Source organism: Melanotaenia boesemani, chromosome 18 (assembly GCF_017639745.1).
Source record: "Melanotaenia boesemani isolate fMelBoe1 chromosome 18, fMelBoe1.pri, whole genome shotgun sequence".
NCBI classification, from domain to species: domain Eukaryota; kingdom Metazoa; phylum Chordata; class Actinopteri; order Atheriniformes; family Melanotaeniidae; genus Melanotaenia; species Melanotaenia boesemani.
In genome coordinates this window covers 14,213,946-14,232,835 of record NC_055699.1, presented here as the reverse complement: position 1 = coordinate 14,232,835, position 18,890 = coordinate 14,213,946, and the positions used below count along the sequence as shown (strand labels likewise).

Genomic DNA, 18,890 nt, shown 5'->3' with positions numbered 1-18,890 from the left:
ATGTAAAGGTCTGGGAAAAAAAGAGCTTTAACAAGTGTCATCATCTAACCTCCCTTTGTAAAGAAGAAGAACAGAAAATCTAAACGACAACCACCACTGACCCTGTATTTCACATCGGAGAGTACTAAACAGTTTCCGATGAGGAATCGGGCATTTCACAAAGATAACTCCATGAGGTTTTAGGTGAATCTCTGAATACTGAGTCAGATTATGCTACTTTGGGCATACATTATGTACACAGAAAAAAAAGAAAACATGGACCAGAACTGATCACTGATGCAATGTAACCATTAGGGAGGACACAGTTTGTTTTCTTTTGGGATTTATTTATTTTTTTATTCCTTGCCATGATTAATCATTGTTCCTGAGCACACGCCTTGGGGTTTACAGCCTCTGGTGTGCTGGTTTGGAGCACTCTGCAGCGCAATCACACGGGTCAGCTCTGGGACAGTAAGGACTTTTTTCTGCTTAACGGTCAAACGCTTTCCCTTTGTTTGTACTCCTTCCTGCCTTGCTGAAGACTGATGGAGGTGGGGGTTACTGAATGTTGTACACAGATTTCCAGGAGCCAAGACATCAATGTGGATTTGACAAAACTTTTCAAAAAGTACAGAAGCAGCCAGTTGATGTTAGCTGTTAAAGAAAAAACAGATAATCTATCCAATTAGAACATCAGAGAGTTATAGAAAACCTGAGAACTCAATAAGATTACTCGTATCTATTACATAAAGACCTGATTTTTCCTATAAAATTAGAATTTTCTGTACAGTGCTATATGAACAAAGCAAAATGACTTCTCATACCTTCTCATAAACAGCAGTTATGAAAAGGCACGCATCATTTCAACCACCATATGGCAGCAAATTGTGGTCGTGCTCCATTTTGGTTTAGAAAAAATAGAATCATTCTGTGTTAATTCACAAAAAACATAAAATCCTTTGTTTGTGGCCATTGAAATTAGATCATGTTAACAGCTTCCGTAGGCATTTGCTAGATTTTATGTAAATCTAACAGTAATATAAAAGGCCCCGGTGGTCAATTTGGATCCTTATTTCCACAGATAATCAAATTTAAGGTTCATTCAAACCTGGCATGAAGGTACTTGATAGCATTTTGCTAGCCTTATAATAAGAAAAAGCAAAAATCAAATTCTCGTTTGCATTGTTTGTGAGATTCTGGTAGTTGTAACACTGTTTAACCTCATATTAAAGATATAACATCTGAAAAATACAAGTAATTTCTGCCTGTACACTTACAAATTCCCATAGACATTAAATAAAGTGCCACAATTCTTGGCCTGCATAGATTGCAGTATGCGGTATTGCACATTCCACACCTCTCTGTGAAAATAAAACGAAAACAAACAAAAATATATGATATTAATATGAAAAAAAAGAAAAAAAAATTAAACAGCAATTATTTCACCCACGTTCTTCCTGTCTTTGCCTTTCTGGTTTGTGTGGCTTTCACAAACACATTCCAAGCACAGTCTGACAAGCGCCAGTCAGTGGACAAATATTCCAACGACAAATTGGAATCGAAGGCAACATACAACAGGTATTTTCAGTCAGTGTAAAACAAAAAGAACAGAAGAGAAAAGACAGAAAAAGAAAAATCCTTTGGATTTAAGTTTGACTGAAAATAGTTTTTGTTAACAAGAAAACACAATAAATTACAGTTCAAAACACCACAGACAGACAAAAACAAACAAAAGATGCCCTAAGTTATCAGCAGGATTGGGTCACACTGCAGTAGTATGGAAGAAATTGCATCAGGGCGCAGAGGAAAAGGACAAAGAACATAATGCAAGTAAAAAAAAACATAAGGAACAACCATAATTGTCATAATACATGTTATTACAATATGTTATTAATATTTGTCATGATGCAGCTGAAATAGATAAAAGCTTGTAAGTGTGCTTGTTTTGGTCCATTGATATCTGAAGGAATATTGTCAGCCTATGTGGTAGCCTATCCCATTTGAATTGTCAGAGAGGATACTGATAGTAAAGCTTATCTGACCAGATGTACTGTGTGGAATTAATATTTTGTGGAATCTCTTACCTACTTTAAGTCTTCTATAGCCAATCTAAACCTACTTATTTCATATTTTACTCTTAACACTACTTCTATATATCTGATGCCAGAGATTAAATACCGCTCTTTTTTTGGTGATTTGGATGGAATCGAACAGCTGAAAAAGGATCTTAAACCTGGTCCTAACTTCTAAAACGACATGATAAATAGCCTAAATTGCTGCGGTATCTGACAGTTCCTATTTTCATTGGTTATGAACATCATTTGGCAGCTGCTGTGCAGTTTACAGGAAGGTTTTCTTTTATTCAGAGATTATCAGATGCTAAAACTGGAGGTTCAACAGCTGCTATGAAGTCCCAAAGCAATAATGTCAGTGTTATAGTTTCATACACCATTTTACACAAGAAAGAAAAAGGAGAGAGAAAAAAAACCAAAACAAACAAACAAACAAAAAAAACCCAACATTACAGGGTCGTCATGGGAACGCTTTGCATTTCCACAAAAGATAATGATATGTTTTATTATAGGTCGCTACGATGCAAAACCCAGTTTGAGGGCTGTTGATTCAAACCTCCACCACTATTTTTTCACATTGAAACTATTTTACTGTCAGTCTTCCTTTGCCATCCTGTGCATTATCATTGCCATATGTGTCTTAGTATTTACAGTGAAGCTCTTTCAGCAAACTAAGCACCGTAAAATATCTGTCTTGTTTTTTAAATGCATGCTTTTTACAAATAAGTCCCTCTGTGCATTTCCTCCTCCTGCTAGAAAAGGAGACTATGTCATTATGTACATAGGGAGAACCTATGTCTACATTTGTTGATGAATTCCCCAAAATTTCCAGAGCCTCCTCTTCCTCTTTGAGCTCACTATTTGCTCCAAAGTCATTCTCAAATCTGCACAAAGCACTGCAGTTTCTTTTTCAGCAATGCACAACGACACAAGTAAAAGAGACTTGTCATGCCATGCAAGAATATCTTTCAACTACAACTGAACCCTTGACTGTTCGTGTTGCACTCCCACCCACCAGGCTGAGGCTGTAGAAGGTCTATTGTCCCTCAAAGCGTCCTTTTACATTCACATGCTGGTCTCACATGTTGGAGAGAGACTGCCATCCCCAGGTATCAGGTGGATATCAGATGTAAACATGTGGTTCTCTACTTTGTGTCCACTTGGGTTGCTGTCAGCCTTCACTTCCTCGCCTGCCCCAACCACACCTTGGGTGCAATTTTGTGCTTCTTTCTTGGGTGACAAGGGTGCAATTGCTGCACCTGCCTCCTCCATCAGATGCTTCTCTTTGTGATTCCCTGTGGACTGATCTTCATCACCAGGTGGGGTGTCTACCACCAGCCTCTTTGGGGAAAGGGTGCCCTCCACTATGCCCTCCTCTGAACTGGGGATGAGTGGTGACATCTCTCCTGCTGGGGACTCATCTTCCAGGATGCTGGAGCTGATGTCTCCAGGAGAGGTAGTGCTAGGTGGAGTAAGGGGAGCTTCAATGGAAGTTTTGGTAAAGTTTACCTTCAACCCCTTTATTTTTAGAGGGTTAGTTTCTGTCAGAGAGCTCTGGATATTCTCTACGGCACTGTTAAAGCTGTCCACTTCCTCTATATGGATCTCTGACTCATAACCTGGGTTGACAGATTCATAGAAACCCGGAGAACTCTGGTCATCAATGGCCTTCAGTGAACTTAGGTCCAGAAAAGGTGGGGCTCTGGGGTGTCTGATCTGATAAGGCCCAGCATCCTTGTCACCTGAGTGGTAGCTCTGTTTAGTGAAATCTGCTGAACAGCTGGCAAAGTTATCATCTATATAGGGCAGGACTTCCTTCATCTCCAGCTCTACCTCCCCCTTTAACGTAGAATCAGGGCTGAGAGATTTTTTCGGCAAAGCGGGGGCAGTTACGGTTGTGCTCAGAGTGCTCATGGAGCTTGTTGTGTTGATGTTGGTAAATGATTGTGACTTGGTCATCTGGTTGTACATGTCCTCCAGTTTCTGAACACTAAGGTGCTGTGGGGTCCTGCTAATCCTCTGTGGGCTGCCAGTGGTGGTGATGATTATATGATGTGGGGAGCTTTCTGGGTTTCTTTTATTTGGTGATCTCAGATTGCTTTCAGAAGAGGCAAGCTTCGTTGAGCCCAAAAGACTTGGGGATAAGTGGTTGTCAAGGGAAGTTTTATCCTCTCCTTTCTCCACCACCACATCCATCAGTTCCATACTTCGAGCAAAAGCATCTTTTAGATTCATCGAAACAATGCTGCCATTCCTTTTGGCTCTCTCGAGTGCCTCCCTCCTCTTGATGGCTTTCTCCTGCCTTTTCTGTTCCTTGTAAAACTCTGAGAAGTTGTTGACAATAATGGGGATCGGCAGAGCTATGACCAGCACTCCTGCAATACAGCAGAGTCCACCAACAATTTTTCCAAGTAAAGTCTGCGGGTAAATATCACCATAGCCCACTGTAGTCATTGTAATGGTAGCCCACCAGAATGAAGCAGGGATACTGGTGAATTTAGTGGCATCTTCATCTTTTTCAGCAAAGAAAACCAAGCTGGAAAATATCATGATTCCCATGGCAAGGAAGAGTATTAGCAGTCCCAATTCATTGTAGCTTCTTCTCAAAGTAAATCCTAGAGACTGGAGCCCTGTGGAGTGTCTGGCCAGCTTCAGGATCCTCAATATTCTCATGATCCTGAATATCTGCACCACACGACGCACATTTTGGAACTGTAGCACACTCTTGTTGGACTCGGTTAGGAATATGGTGACATAGTAGGGAAGGATGGCCAGTAAGTCAATAACATTCAGTGGGCCTTTGAAGAACTTCCACTTGTTAGGAGAGGACAGGAAGCGAAGGAGGTACTCCATAGTGAACCATGCAATACACACAGCTTCCACATGGGCCAGCTGGGGGTTGTCATTGGCATGGCCGAACTCATCAGTGACCTGGAGCTCTGGCAGGGTGTTGAGAGACAGGGCGATGGTGGAGAGGACGATAAACAGTATTGATATGATGGCTAAAATCTGAAAAGAGAACAGAGAAAGGAATAAAACATTAGTTTAACACCAAAAATAAATCCATGTTTGTGTTGAAAACTATATACCTTCTCATTACCAAACATAAAGAAAAATATAAAACATAATCAATAGGAACTATAGACCACAAATGTGTGAGACACTGAATGTTGAGTCAAGATTACATCTGCAATTTAAGACTTTCTCTCTAACAGTCAACATTTTATGGCTCAGTTGCATATGGCAGATCAGGAATACACTAAGGCCAGAAAAAGATGCATAAATAAAAGCAGAAAGGCATTAAACATACAGTGAATGATATGAATCTAATGGAGTCTCTGTCTTAGCTTGAAAGGCACTGTGGGTGTGCTGTTGAATATGGATGAGCAGTCCATTATTCATATAGAAATTATTGCAATCGGGAGTGCACATATGTGCATAAGGACTTGTGGGGTAGCAAGAAAATGTGAAGTGATGGAAATTCCTAGAGAATTAAATAATTGAATTAAAGCAACATTGCATGAAAGATACCTGAATAATCAGTATTGTTAAATAAGGGAAAAACAATCAGTCAGAAACCTGTTTAGGTTTTATGAGCATTGTGATCTTATTTACTGCAGATAAAAAGGTAAAGGAGTTTTGGCTCCATCTGTTGGCAGAACTAAAAAGCTTCCTGTCTTTGTCATAAATATCATCATTGTCAGTTTCTAAAGAAAATTAATTTCACATATTTTGCTTAAAGACTATTACTGGAGCTTATAAAACAGAAAAACTGTATTCTGCACCCCGAGTTCTGTAACGGGATGGGTAAGAACATCCGGCATAATCCTGTGAGGTCAGCACTTCATGAGATTGCGCTTCAGCAACAGCTCTTTATCTTGACCAGGATTTATTGACCAGGATTGATTAAATCTGGCCTAAGATGTCCTGACTGAGGTTTGTTATTTATAAAATGAGTGTGTGAGCAGTGCACAGTGAGGTGAGGATTGTATTTGAATGTCACGCCATGTTACTGTATGTGATGAGCTGAATATTTCATCTGTGGCTCTGCTTTGCACCAAACTGTTCACACTGCTGCTGGGATTAGTTGATGTCCTTTTTGTCCCCCTCCACACCCACCTACACACACACACACACACACACACACACACACACACACACACACACACACACACACACACACACACACACACACACACCATCACCACCACCACAGCTCAATCCCGCTGAACTCAGTGTTCCCACTTACACAGGTGAAACATCGCTATCCTAAACTCAATCCAGTACTACAGCATAACTTAAATGGAAACCTGGCATATGGTAAAAATAACATTCTTTTGTGCAAAGTCCTCAGTGACCTGAGTAATATAGAGCCTATTAAAATCTAATGAAGAGAGACTGGAGAGTCTCAGTCAAGACAGGAAAACAATTCACTCTGAATCCTAATCACAACCCAGTTAGCTCCTGAACAAACTCACAATCTCACATAAATTTACACTCTGAAGTCCCATACTATATCTCTTTTAAAGATTCATTAATTTAGCAACCATGACATGGCAAATATAAAAGATATAAGTCTCATGGATTATTCAATGTTCATGATTCTCCCAATTCTAGATTATATCCATTATCCAATCAAATGCAGTGATACCCATGGAAAATAAACTGTCTAGCATTTGTTTAAGTCTTAGAAGATTCCTTCTGTTAATTGAGAGTTGAAAAAGAAATACAATCAAAGAGCAAAATATAGAGCTTGGTGTCATGGCTCAGCACGGGAAGTATTATCACTAAATGAATGCTGGTGCTGATTAGGTTAAACCTATTAGCGGCTAAGTGAGACAACTCGGGCAGCCCTGGCACTAAGCTGAAAGACTGTGGAGTCATAGTAAGGACGCGGATTGCCTCAATACCCCTGAACTTTTTGGCAAGCTCATTAGAAGCTCACATCCTGCTGCCAAACCTTTGTCAGTATTCCTGTACAAGCTGGAAGAGAAGATACGAGCCGGAAAGCTTAGTTTAAAAGCTTACTGGTGGCGTTAGCTTACAACGCAGATTTTTCAGATACATCACAAAATGTAGTGTACTACTGTATGATTTATTGACATACTTCAAAGGCCAACTAGTTTTTATTTAGACTCCCATTAAATGGCTCAGAGGAGACAATTAATCTGGTACTGTTGCACACTTTAAAAATGCCCAATGAACAGCTAAATCATAGGGTGTTTTGGCATGCACAAGCACATTCATGCACAGAGACATTGTTTTATTGACAACCCCCCTCCCCATTACAAAACACACACACACACACACACCCAGCCCTGTCGTTGAACTTGAACTTTTTCACTTCTGAGCACACCTTTCTCATGCAAACTGCAAGCTGCATTTGACCGTGAGGATGAGCAATCCCAAGTTGGCTCGCATTAACTATAATGTAATTTGAGTTGGAGTAGTTAAGAGGATCAGTTACTCAGTCTCCTTCTCCCTGGTTTGCATGTATTGGAGCATTAAGCATAGCATTAAATAGTGGATATATATATATATATATATATATATATATATATATATATATATATATATATATATATAAACAAGTCAAGCAGAGGCCTTCAAACCAGGGAGTGACCTGAGGACAAAAGCTAAACGAAACAGGAAGTGGGGCGAGATATTTGATATTTGACTATATTATAATTTGTGGAGGTATCTCTTGCCAGCAGCTCAAAGAATCAAACAGCTGAGATTATAGTCTAATCTGGTGATTTTATGAAAGTAATAAATGCTGTTGTGTTCCACAAACTGATCAATTTAAAGACAATCTGATTTATAATTTGTGTGACCTTATGTTACTTTTTGTGCTTCAAATTAACTTTGCTTTTACAGTCTGCCTCTGAGGTTTTGACCTCAGGAGGAAATGTCGCAGTCATGTCACGGAGAGGCCAGTCATGAGACCTGATTGGCTTAGCTGGGATGGAAATGTCGTCAGATGATTAGGCAATGTACTACATGCCCTAATTGTCTGTGTCCATCTTTCCACCAACTTTCCAGCAGCAGATGCTGCTTTGCATTACCGTGCTGGAGTGCTGCGTAACTTTGAGATTGAACATGGCAAAAAAGACAGATGCACAAAGAGAGGGAGAGAGAGAGAGAGAGAGAGAGAGAGAGAGAGAGCGAGAGAGAGAGAGGGTTTTCAATGTCACATGGCTTAATTTTTATACAATAGTCTGATTGCTTCCCTTAGGAGTTTGCTTATTTAGTTGAGCACATTGTGAGAAACATGAAAAAAAACTGATCAGTCAAATGAACGACAAGCAGCTTAAATACTCAAGGCACAGCTTAAAAAAGAGTGGTTTAGACAGCTTTCAGGCAAATATCTTGTGTTCTTAACAAAAGTGAATCTATTCACCATTGCCCAAAATAATATATCATTTCCACAGCGAAAAGTATAGGTGTTGTGTGTTGATGTAGAGGAGAAAACACAAGAGTCACAGTGTTAAGAGTCCTGTTGAGTACCTCTTCTCTATTCATCTTTAGCCATTTGTCATCTCTGCTGATACTCTTAAAATTGCAAGATTCGCCTTCCCCCTTCATCTCCATGACCAGCAGTTGGTAGAGCCACTATCTCCTGTCTAAATGTCCTGTCATCATTGACAGCCCTGTGGTTGCAGTTACACCTTACTACTTCCATCACTTCCTTCCGAGCTTTATAGGCGGTAAGACAAGAGGAAGAAAAATAACCTGTGCCACACCAGCGGCCCATCTGCCAGCTCTGGGGATGCTATCGATTGTATACACATCACATTATAGACGCTGAGCAATACCCAGCAAGCACATATTGATATCGCTACTCAGAGCTCTTATGGACCATGATCCCATCTGAGGCCCCCACTGACCCATCCCATCCTCATTTACTTGTGTCATCAATTTGTGCTGGTCAAATTGAGCCATTCCTCAGGTATGATAATTTCTTGCTGTGAAATCAATCTAGGCAATTATGGCTATGGTAATGAGGATTGATTCCAGGAGTGTTTCATCTTCTGGGACTGTATCTATTCCAGTGTGAGGACCTCATGTAGGCATGCATGACTGTTGGCATGCATTTTTTTTGCATGCATCAAAGCAATTAATTACAATTATATACATTTTTATTGAACATATTACTGTTCTAAGTTTCTAGGCAATGACTGTGCTTAATTAAGAGATGGAAATAGCAAAGTATGACTTCTGAACGTGCTTAATTTTAGGTTATTAGATATTTTCATTGGTTAATGATGTCGCTAAACAAATATGGCATTATTACTTAAGTTGCCTTAGTTACTTAAAGCAGTATTTATAAGACATGGATAGAGCATGACTTGCATTCATACACTTGGAGAGACCTTATATTAATCACCAAAAAAAAGGGGGGGGGGGGGGGGTCCCCTTGCCTTTCTGCAAAGCTATGTCACGATTCTGCAGTCCAAGGGCCTTTTTTCTGGCTGATTTCCAAAGACCTCACATTGGAAGAGTGAGAGAAACAGAAATAGATCATGATATTCGGTGGCCATCCACTGTTTTACCCCGCAGATCCTCCAAGGTTCAGAGGGATTTGGAGGAATGCCATAGTCATTACAATTTGTGCCTCAATTCTAAAGCCATTAGTCTGGGGATAAGATAATTGAGTTCATAAAGCCCTGAATAAAAAAAAGACAAATTGATCCAAATGAATTCTGAAAAACTGGCACAGCGTAAGAGAAAGTGAAACATGTCCAAAGCATTTTGCAACAAAATCATACCACTGCAACGTCCATTTGTTGAACTATGTTTGGAGACTCCAGAGGGAGCCCGATGCATAATAATGACTTTTTACTATCTGAAGAAAACTATTGACGTCCCCTCCTACCTTTGACAGCTCTCAGTGTAGTCCATAATTGCAGTGGATATTATCCATCTGTCCTGGCATAATGCAGAATCACCATACTCTGTCACTTACCATTTAATTTGTCATCAGTCAGCTAGACTTTATTATGTACTTGGCAACCTTTGTCAGGAGTATTGTCACGATGTGATTGGAGTCACAATTTCAGGGTCAGTCTCAATGAGGTCCCTCACAATCAGTGTGAGACACCAACTCTGCAAGCAAATTATTTTTCTTGTTGATTGTTTCGCAAAACACAAAGCCTATATTGCTCTCTGGCACTCATTTCATCCTTGCTGGAGGCATGCAACAGCAGAAATGAGATGGTTTCAGACTTTTATTCTGAGGCTGTGTGGCTCACTTGGCATTACAAAATAAATAAAATAAAAAAGTGGTTGAGTGGGCTGACAGATATGAGGAGAGCTTTAATCAATCACCACTTCTCATCTGGTTGCAGGCCACCTGCATCATCAGTTAGCAAAAAGCTAGCTAGTTCATTTTTAGCCACAATATGACAGGTGAAAATATACAGAAATAATAATAATGGATTAGACTTAAATAGTTCTTTTCAAGGCACCCAAAGCACTTTACATTGTATCCATCATTCATTCACTCCTCATTCATACCTAGTGATGGTGAGCTACATGTGTAGCCACAGTTGCTCTGGGGCAAACTGAAGGAAACATGGCAGCCAATCTGCGCCAATGACCTCTCCAACCACCACCCAACATTCATCTACCAGCGAGGCTGGTGAATGAGCGAGTAAGGGTAAAGTCTCTTGCCCAAAGACACAAAGACAGACTTGGGAAATGGGATATAAACCGCCAACCTTCTGATTATTGGACAACCTGTTCCTCCACTTCAGCCATGGCCACAAACCGGTCTTTCTTTTCTTTCTTTCTTTCTTTCTTTCTTTCTTTCTTTCTTTCTTTTTATTCTTTCTTTCTTTCTTTTTCTCTCTTTCCACACTTGCTGGATCTGACGGGCTTGACACCTTTCTACCGGTCAGTGTTGCAGGCGTGGTGGGTCCTTTTCTTTGAGCGGGAGCCCCTCTGTACTCCTGGGTTCTGGTTGTTTGAGAAGCCCCTGCTTGGAAAGAAACTGTTTTCTTCTCCGATCCTCACATCTGTCACTCTAAAGTCCCAGATGAGGGAGGCAGGCTGTGTCAAACTGGGCTACCTCCTGAAATCCTCGGTTTCTACTCTGTGGATACATTCGGACAGACTGCTTGGCAGGCTGGTACAAGAGGTCTGTGCTTCTTTACCAGAACCACTGAGAGCGTTTGTTGAGAACCGTACTCTGTCTGACCAGTGGGATGATGATTATGAGTATGTTTTCCCCTCTCTGGTAGTTTCTCCTGCTATAGAGCAGTGGCAGGAGAACCAAGAACTTTTACTGATTTTTCAGACACCAGAGCTGGGTGAGTTTGAAGGGCTGGAAAAGAGGGCCCTGTACCTCATCAGCCTGAAGGTTTCAAACCTACGCTCTCTGGCGGCTGTCAGGGGGTTTAGGTGGACTGAATTTTTTGGCTCTGGGGCATCCGCTTAAGCCTTCTGGCGGTCCCTGTACAAACACCCCATTGATAAACAGTCTGGTGACCTTCAGTGGAGGGTTGTGCACAGGGCCATAGCCACTAACAGGTACCTGGCACACCTTGATTCTAACACGGGGCCTGGGTGTCCTTTTTGTTTCCAGTTACAAAATGTTCACCATCTTTTTGTTCAGTGTTCACCGCTGATGGGTTTGTTTGAGCTTTTGAGGGGTTTGGTTCAGGGGTTTGGAGAACAGTTTTCTTTCAGTTATTTTGTTTTTGGTCCTTGGTACTCGGCGTGTAAAAAATCTGTTCACTCACTGTTAAATTTAATTTTCGGTGAGGCTAAGTTAGCCATTTGGAAGACCAGAAGGAACAGGATGAAGGATCAAGGGTCAAAGGAGGTTCTCCTGGACTTCACCAGGTTATTGGCAGCTCGGCTCAAGGTGGAATTTGATTTCTTTAAACTCACAAACAGGTTGGAGGAATTTGTGGAATTTTGGGGTCTGCAGAACATTTTGTGTTCAGTTACGAAAAATTCTTTGATTCTCAATTTTTTATTTTTCCCCCCTTTTTTTGTTGTTATATATGTGAATCATTTTCCTTTGCTTGTGTAGTCTGAAATACAGGGCCTTTTTAAAACTAAAAACTTTTTCTTTCTTTCTTTCTTTCTTTCTCTTTCTTTTTTTTTGATGAGGTAGAGAGGAAAGTGGGATTCATGAATTATTTATAAAATATGTTCATTCGTCTGACCAGTAGTCGTACAGACATCCCTGAACAAAATAGACAAAACACTAACAGTGTGTTAGCATGTTGTGCTCTATTACAGTATAGAAGAGCATGGCCATTATTTACGAAGAAAATCACTTCTTAGTTGCTATAGTGTGCTGACAATAATTCCTCTAGTGCTGGTTCAGATTACGTATTATCTGAGTCCTTCTAAGGTAGTGTTTTACTCAAAGTAATGATTTTTCCTCATGCTTCACCCTTTCTTTAACTTGACTGTGAGACATAACTCATGCCTTGAGGCTGGCCCCATGCATTCAAGTCTCAGACCACTCTGTTAGGACAATTTTCCAACTGAGAGCTGGCCACTACAGCCAAGTCAGAGAATGCTGTGCTTGTTACTTCAAAGCCAACAATTTCTTGGCTCCAGTGAGAGCTGCCCATCGAATGCATTTGTGCTGCTCAACGCAAGTCAGTTTATTTATATACAGCAGCACTTTATCAAACACATAAAATCACACAAAGGGCAACTCTAAAGAGGAGGCATCCCTAAGAAGAAGCAAAACTGATGAAATTGAGACCCTAATGCCAAGTATGTCTGAGTGAGGAATACTTGCCTAAAAGGGTATCACATCATGGCATTTCCTGTAAATGAATAACCCAGGGCACAGAGTTGCACTGAGTCAGGTGATGCAGTGATGATAACAACAAACATCTGGCAGATGTTAACAAAGAAGCGGACTACAGATTCACAACTGTCACTGCTGCTATGTTATGTAAATATTGCTGTTAAAAATCAGTTGATATGTTTATATAAAAATATGCAATACACTAATTTTGATTTATTTTTTAATTTTAGGCATGACAATGTGATTAATTGTGATTAAAAATAAAAAAGTCAGTAGTCCAGTTGTAATTGTAACATTTATTTCTGTTTTATATGTTGGAATACATACATTAATCACATTTGTTTGTCTCAGATGTCAGGGAAGAAGCAACTCAGCATTTTTTCATATTATATAATTTATCACAATGGCGTTCACATCTCACTCTGACCCAAGCTGCCCTGCTAGAGATAAACAAATGTTAACCACACAATCCTGTAGGTTAGGCTAAAATATATGCATTTCTTAAAAAAATTGTATGAGCCTGAATCTAGAAGCTGCAAAGGAAAGTTTTACTTCTTATGAATCTTAGCTAATCCTGCTACCACTTGTCTTGGAAAAACAGAAAAAATTAAGCAAAGGATATTGGAAAAAAAAGACAATACCCATATATAATTACATATTTTTCAGTGTTTACAATGTTATGTTGTTAAAGGGTTGTTCCAGCCATCTTACAACAGTAAGATACAGTAGCTAGCCAAGCATGCTAACTCTGACCAGATACTCATAAATTCTTAAAAAGTATTTCCTTCTGTTTTCCTAGTTAATAGGTATCAGCAAGGTAGGCTACATGTGAATTACGCTACAGTATATGGCAACAACAGATACTAGCACTAGACTTTTAAGCTAATGTTAGTTCTTGGTCACTTTGTTTAAATGCTAAATGTCACAGCACAACATTAGGTGAAACAATCCTGGACTCATCCTTCAGCAAATTCAGTAAGTCTCCCTCTTAATCAAGTGTATTGATAATTTTATTTAAAGCACCAACTAAATTCTTGAACCATCCGCTGACTGAAATAAATACGTATTCTTGCTCCATCTTTCTGTGCATCCTGTAACTTAGCCCTGTACCTCTGTTATCAGATTTCTATAGTCAGCTTAGTCTTCAGGACAGAACTGTGATTTGCTGTTCAACAATACTTCATCAGTCTATTAAAAAAGATATCCTACGGTGGTGAAGTTAAACTATTTCAGTGGTCTACACACCACTTTTGTGAATTAATTGTTGGCTGTAAAAGGGGTTCCCTTTGAGACAAGGCCTCTGAAGAAGGGCAGAGTGGAAAGTCACACAGAATGTGCCTAAAGTTAAGAACAAACTGAATTTAAAGTCAGTGTCTTGATTAGTCTTAGTGAGATCAACTCTCAGTGAGCTCTTTCACCTCTGGCAAACTTCAAATTGCACCATTCCTTATTGAACTTTTTGACCGTTCCTCTCTGTCCTTACTTTGTAATTGATCCAACACAATTACCCTTTTAGCCCCTTTGCAGCCAATTATGGCACATCATTTTCACAGCACAAATGTCAGAATGAAAAACAGATAGATTAAAAAAGGTTAAGCATATAGACATAACAGGCAGCAAAACTTGGCTGTGCAAGAATAGAATGCACTAACTCTGAGGCAGACACAAAGCTTTATTTCCTCTTACGCTGTCAAAATTACAAAGATATGAGAGCTGAATTAATTTATGAAATCATACCAATTCATAACAAGTTTTACACCTTTAGTAACAGAGAACGATACTGACTCTAGTGGAAAGAAATCCAATAAAATTAATTCAGCTGCTGGGTAAAATATGTAAGAACTTGCCATGAGCTTTGAGATAGTCCCAGCTGAAAGTCTACTTGTTTCTATGCCTTTGTCATCTCTTGTCCTTAGCTGCAATTTAACTGCTTTGCAAATGCCTTTCCATGGTAATAAATCTTTATGATAATACTCCAGATGGATGTATATATTCACATTAGAAGCCAATTTGAACCACAGTATGTCCTTTCACTTCTGAGTGTATCTGTATTTGTGTGTGCATTTCAGGGGTGAATGAGCCTTCGCCTTCATACCGTGACAGCATTATTAACCTATATGAGTCTCTGACATCCCGCCCTGAGGGAGGAGAACGAAAGGCATACCAAAGATACAGCTAGTGCCCTCCACACCATGCACACACAGAGATACACATGTCCATGCAAGTATTTTCCAGTACATATATTCTATGTACATTGACCAGTCACAACTTTTAAACCACTGACAGATAAAGACCATAACACATTTCTAATGTAATAATCTACAGGGAAACCTTGTGTTTTGCCATTTACGGTAATCATGTCTTTATACATACTGCCCACCAGAGCAAGACCCATAATGAGCCTATTTATATATGGAAATTTCACATATACTCATTTTAGTACTTCTACATGCAAAAGAAGAAGAAGAAAAAAAAGATTATAAAAAAAAAAAAAAAAAAAAAGAACCAAAGGCAGAGGAAAACAATGTAATTACCAAGATAATTTTCTTTTGAATAATTTTCATCTGAGTCCTGTTTTCCCGCAGGGGTGTTTGTGCTTATGTGTGACAGACAAAGCGAGGGGAGTAGTCAGCAGGACTAAGTATAATTACCTTTAAGTGTGCACGCCTCTGTGCCTGAGTAGTGATTTCTGTTTTAATTACACTGGTCAAGGAGCCATAATCAACACTTCCTTAAGTAAAAGACCAGAGCAAGGAACATGGGCTGTGTAACACTTAATATTCACGAACTACTGAGTGATGTTAATATCCTGCATGGAGTTTGGCTGTAGCAGAGGTTTCCCGTATGTGTGCAGATAACAGCACAAGTATCATCTCTTACAAGCTCCCTGCTCCCCTCTACCCCTGAGTTTCCTGATAACATCATCCATCTGAGCCTGGAGGCTGAAGAGAGGAGTCATGGGGTAGCCGTGGCAAAGATGCAAAAATGCCTTTGTGTATGGTGCTTTCCAGAAATTTACTCAGGCTAAGAGTTACATCTCCTGGGTGCCTTTCCTTCACAGATAAGACTGGGAAAACCTTGCAGGAGAAACTCACTCTTTCCTGCACCTCCCACACACAAATGCACACAGGCGAATGTGCACATGCAAAACACACCAATACATACTGTACAAATTCTTCTAACATTGCTTTTGTTTCGCTAGTAGTCTGAATATATTCTTTCAAAACACACACTACCACATCTAAACCTGTAAACATGGGAATCACACATGAAAAAAAGAATTCCATTTCTTTTCTTGCACCTAAATATGTTATCCTCAATGACTAATCATCACCTTGCTGTCTGAGTCAAACTGTGTAACCATGGAGATGTCTCCCAGCACTACTAATGCAAGGCAAGTGGAAGCTGCTTTGTAACTTAAACATAGTCTTTTTCAGCGATGCTGAGAGTTCTGCTGATCTGAGCAAAGCCCTTTGAGCAGCAGAATGATGAAGACAGATCGCAGGCTGAAGAGGGGTGACATTGGAATTCAAAGCAAAAACTGTCAGCCCCTAAACTGCTGTCACGAATGCCAATTTATGATACAAATCTTTCAATTGTTCAAAGTGGTGGTGAAAAAGTGATAAAAATGTGAAAATATGGGCTTCAGTTAGGTTGATTCAGGCATGACTTTGTCCACAAGAGGGAGCTCCTCTTCCCTCTGTGGCTGAGAGAAATTTTTGTTACCCTGTAATTTCCTTTGTTTCCCCCCTTTGTTGCTAAGAGGTTGGTTGGAGGTGGGGAGAAAGATTCAGGCTGAGGTATAACAGGAGGAGCTGTGATAATTCCTCAACTATACCCTCTATCCTTCACACAAAATGAAAAGTACATTTTCTTTCCTTCTCTGCATCCTCCCCCGGCTGTCATTTGGGACTGCAGGAAGATAGCAGTCACAAAGGAGTCAGCTAATCCCAATCAAGTATAAACAAGAAAGAAGAGAGAACAACAGTGAGCCCTTAGTGTCATTTATATTCCCTACAGCATCAGCATCCACCTCAAATCCATCATTGGAAAATCTAGACTTATAATGACAGGCTTTAGATGTTCACAGTGTCAGTGTTAGCTATCTATCTTTCACAGACTCTTTTAAGTTAAAAGCCAGCAGTGCAAAACTGTGTCTTGGGTTAATTTATAGCTGTTCTGCCTCATGTGCAATAACACACCTGCACATGTATCGCTGTTTCTAATAATTAATCACCCAAATACAACATAAAAAACACCAAATCATCAAAACAGACGCTTCCTTTTTTTTAATCAACTCACATTTTTTTTTTTATATTTTTCTGTATTTACTGTGGGAAACGGGGATAAGTAGGAATCAAACTGTGTTTACCACAAGTCGACTGACGACATGGTTTCCTTTCCAATAAGATTCACCCTGATGATGTTTGCATGAATATATTCATGAGTGAAGCTGACACTGGGAGGAGAAATGAGATGGGTGCCAGAGTTGCCCTGTGAGTGAATAAGTAAATAAATACTCAAAGAACAGACAGCAAGAACAACAAGCAAAAAAGTTAATGTCAGGAAAACATGAAATAGCCTATAAAGACGCAATTTTAATGAATTCACTCTTTCATAAGGCTTCTACTCTTGCACCAATACAGCTCTGATTAATTATATGATCTCTTTATCCCAATTACCACACAACACCTAGAAGCTGCTGTCTTCTGCCAGGGAAAGAGAGAAGCTTAGCAAGCATGGTGTCAATAACATATTGACGCTTGTCACTGTAACCATAGAAACTTGTGAATGGAATTTCCACTTCACATATCTTCTGTCATCACAAGGACAGGAGATTTTGATTCGCTGATGTCTCATCTTGCCTCTGAAAGTCAGTAAAACATAAACCTGCACAAAACGCCACCTTAAAATAATTTCAGTGATTATTTCAGGCAAGCCCTTCCGCAGAGCAACACATGCTGCTCTCTCCCTCGCAATGTGCCATGATGTTTACTTTAGTAATGACTCACGCTGGATCATACTCAGTGGTTGTCGGCAACAAAAGAACAGCCAACACACCACAATAGAAATGTGACACTGAAAGATAAAAGTGGTATGAATGACTGAGCAGTTCTGCTCAGCGGTGCTTCATGGCCGAGGCAAGCAGGGAGTGTTGATAAGGGAGATGTAATAATGAACAGAGTTTCAAAGCTTTGGTTCAACTGAAAAAGAGAGTGATGATCACCAGGCACAGGAGCAGTAATGGTTGACTGTTTCCATGGTGTTTGAGCAAGGTATGCCTGTGTGTGTACATGTGTGTTCGTAAGTTTGATTGGGATGTAGTGTAGTGGAAGATGGGGGATATTGATAGGTTGTCCGTCCTTGAAAAGGCCAGATTGGGACACCCCCTACGCTTCATGGGAGATTTCCTTTAATTAATCCAAATGAGGATAGGCTGGCAATTCATGCAGGCGTGCACACAAAATAGAGACACACAGATGACTGAAACCATTGTCACTGCAGTGGTGAAGGAGCTAATGAGATTAGAACAGCAAGTCATTTTATACCCAAGATCAGCAAATATTTTATGATGCAAAGAAGAGATAAAAGCCATAGTAGGATGGTAGCTCTAAACATCAAGTGCAGAAGAGGATTTCTTTCTGATTTGCAAGTATTTTTTCATAAACCAAGAACTTGGACGATACATTTTTGACCTGATGACACAAAAGGACAAATCTCTAGACAATGGGATGCATTAGGATCTGAGAGCACTTCTCAAAATTATATGTAAACATGTTGCTAGCTAAACAATCTGAAGTATACTTCATTTTTCAAAGGTTTTAATCACTTAATATCTGAATTTATTTACATTTATATAAAAACAAAATAAATACATTATAAAATAAGGATAAAAATGCCTGGAATTAAATAAAATATAATTGAGTACTAAATAAATAAATAACAATAAAAATATACATAAATTAAATGTATAAATTAAATAAAAAATACAAAAAAGATGGAAGTCATTCATTGCAAATTTGTGACAATATATGTGTAAAATCATTAAGGGCACCTCATTA

The 18,890-nt window shown here is 39.6% G+C and overlaps 1 protein-coding gene across 1 annotated transcript in view; it reads right to left on the bottom strand.

The window, feature by feature from the left end:
* Window positions 1-1,643: 1,643 nt before the first annotated feature.
* Window positions 1,644-18,890, bottom strand: part of kcnb2b (potassium voltage-gated channel subfamily B member 2b) — an 82,636-nt gene continuing 65,389 nt past the window's right edge. The window contains exon 3 of the mRNA XM_041968990.1: window positions 1,644-5,060. Coding sequence (XP_041824924.1) covers window positions 3,117-5,060 — 1,944 coding nt within the window. The 3' untranslated portion in view covers window positions 1,644-3,116. The remainder of the gene's footprint in view (window positions 5,061-18,890) is intronic.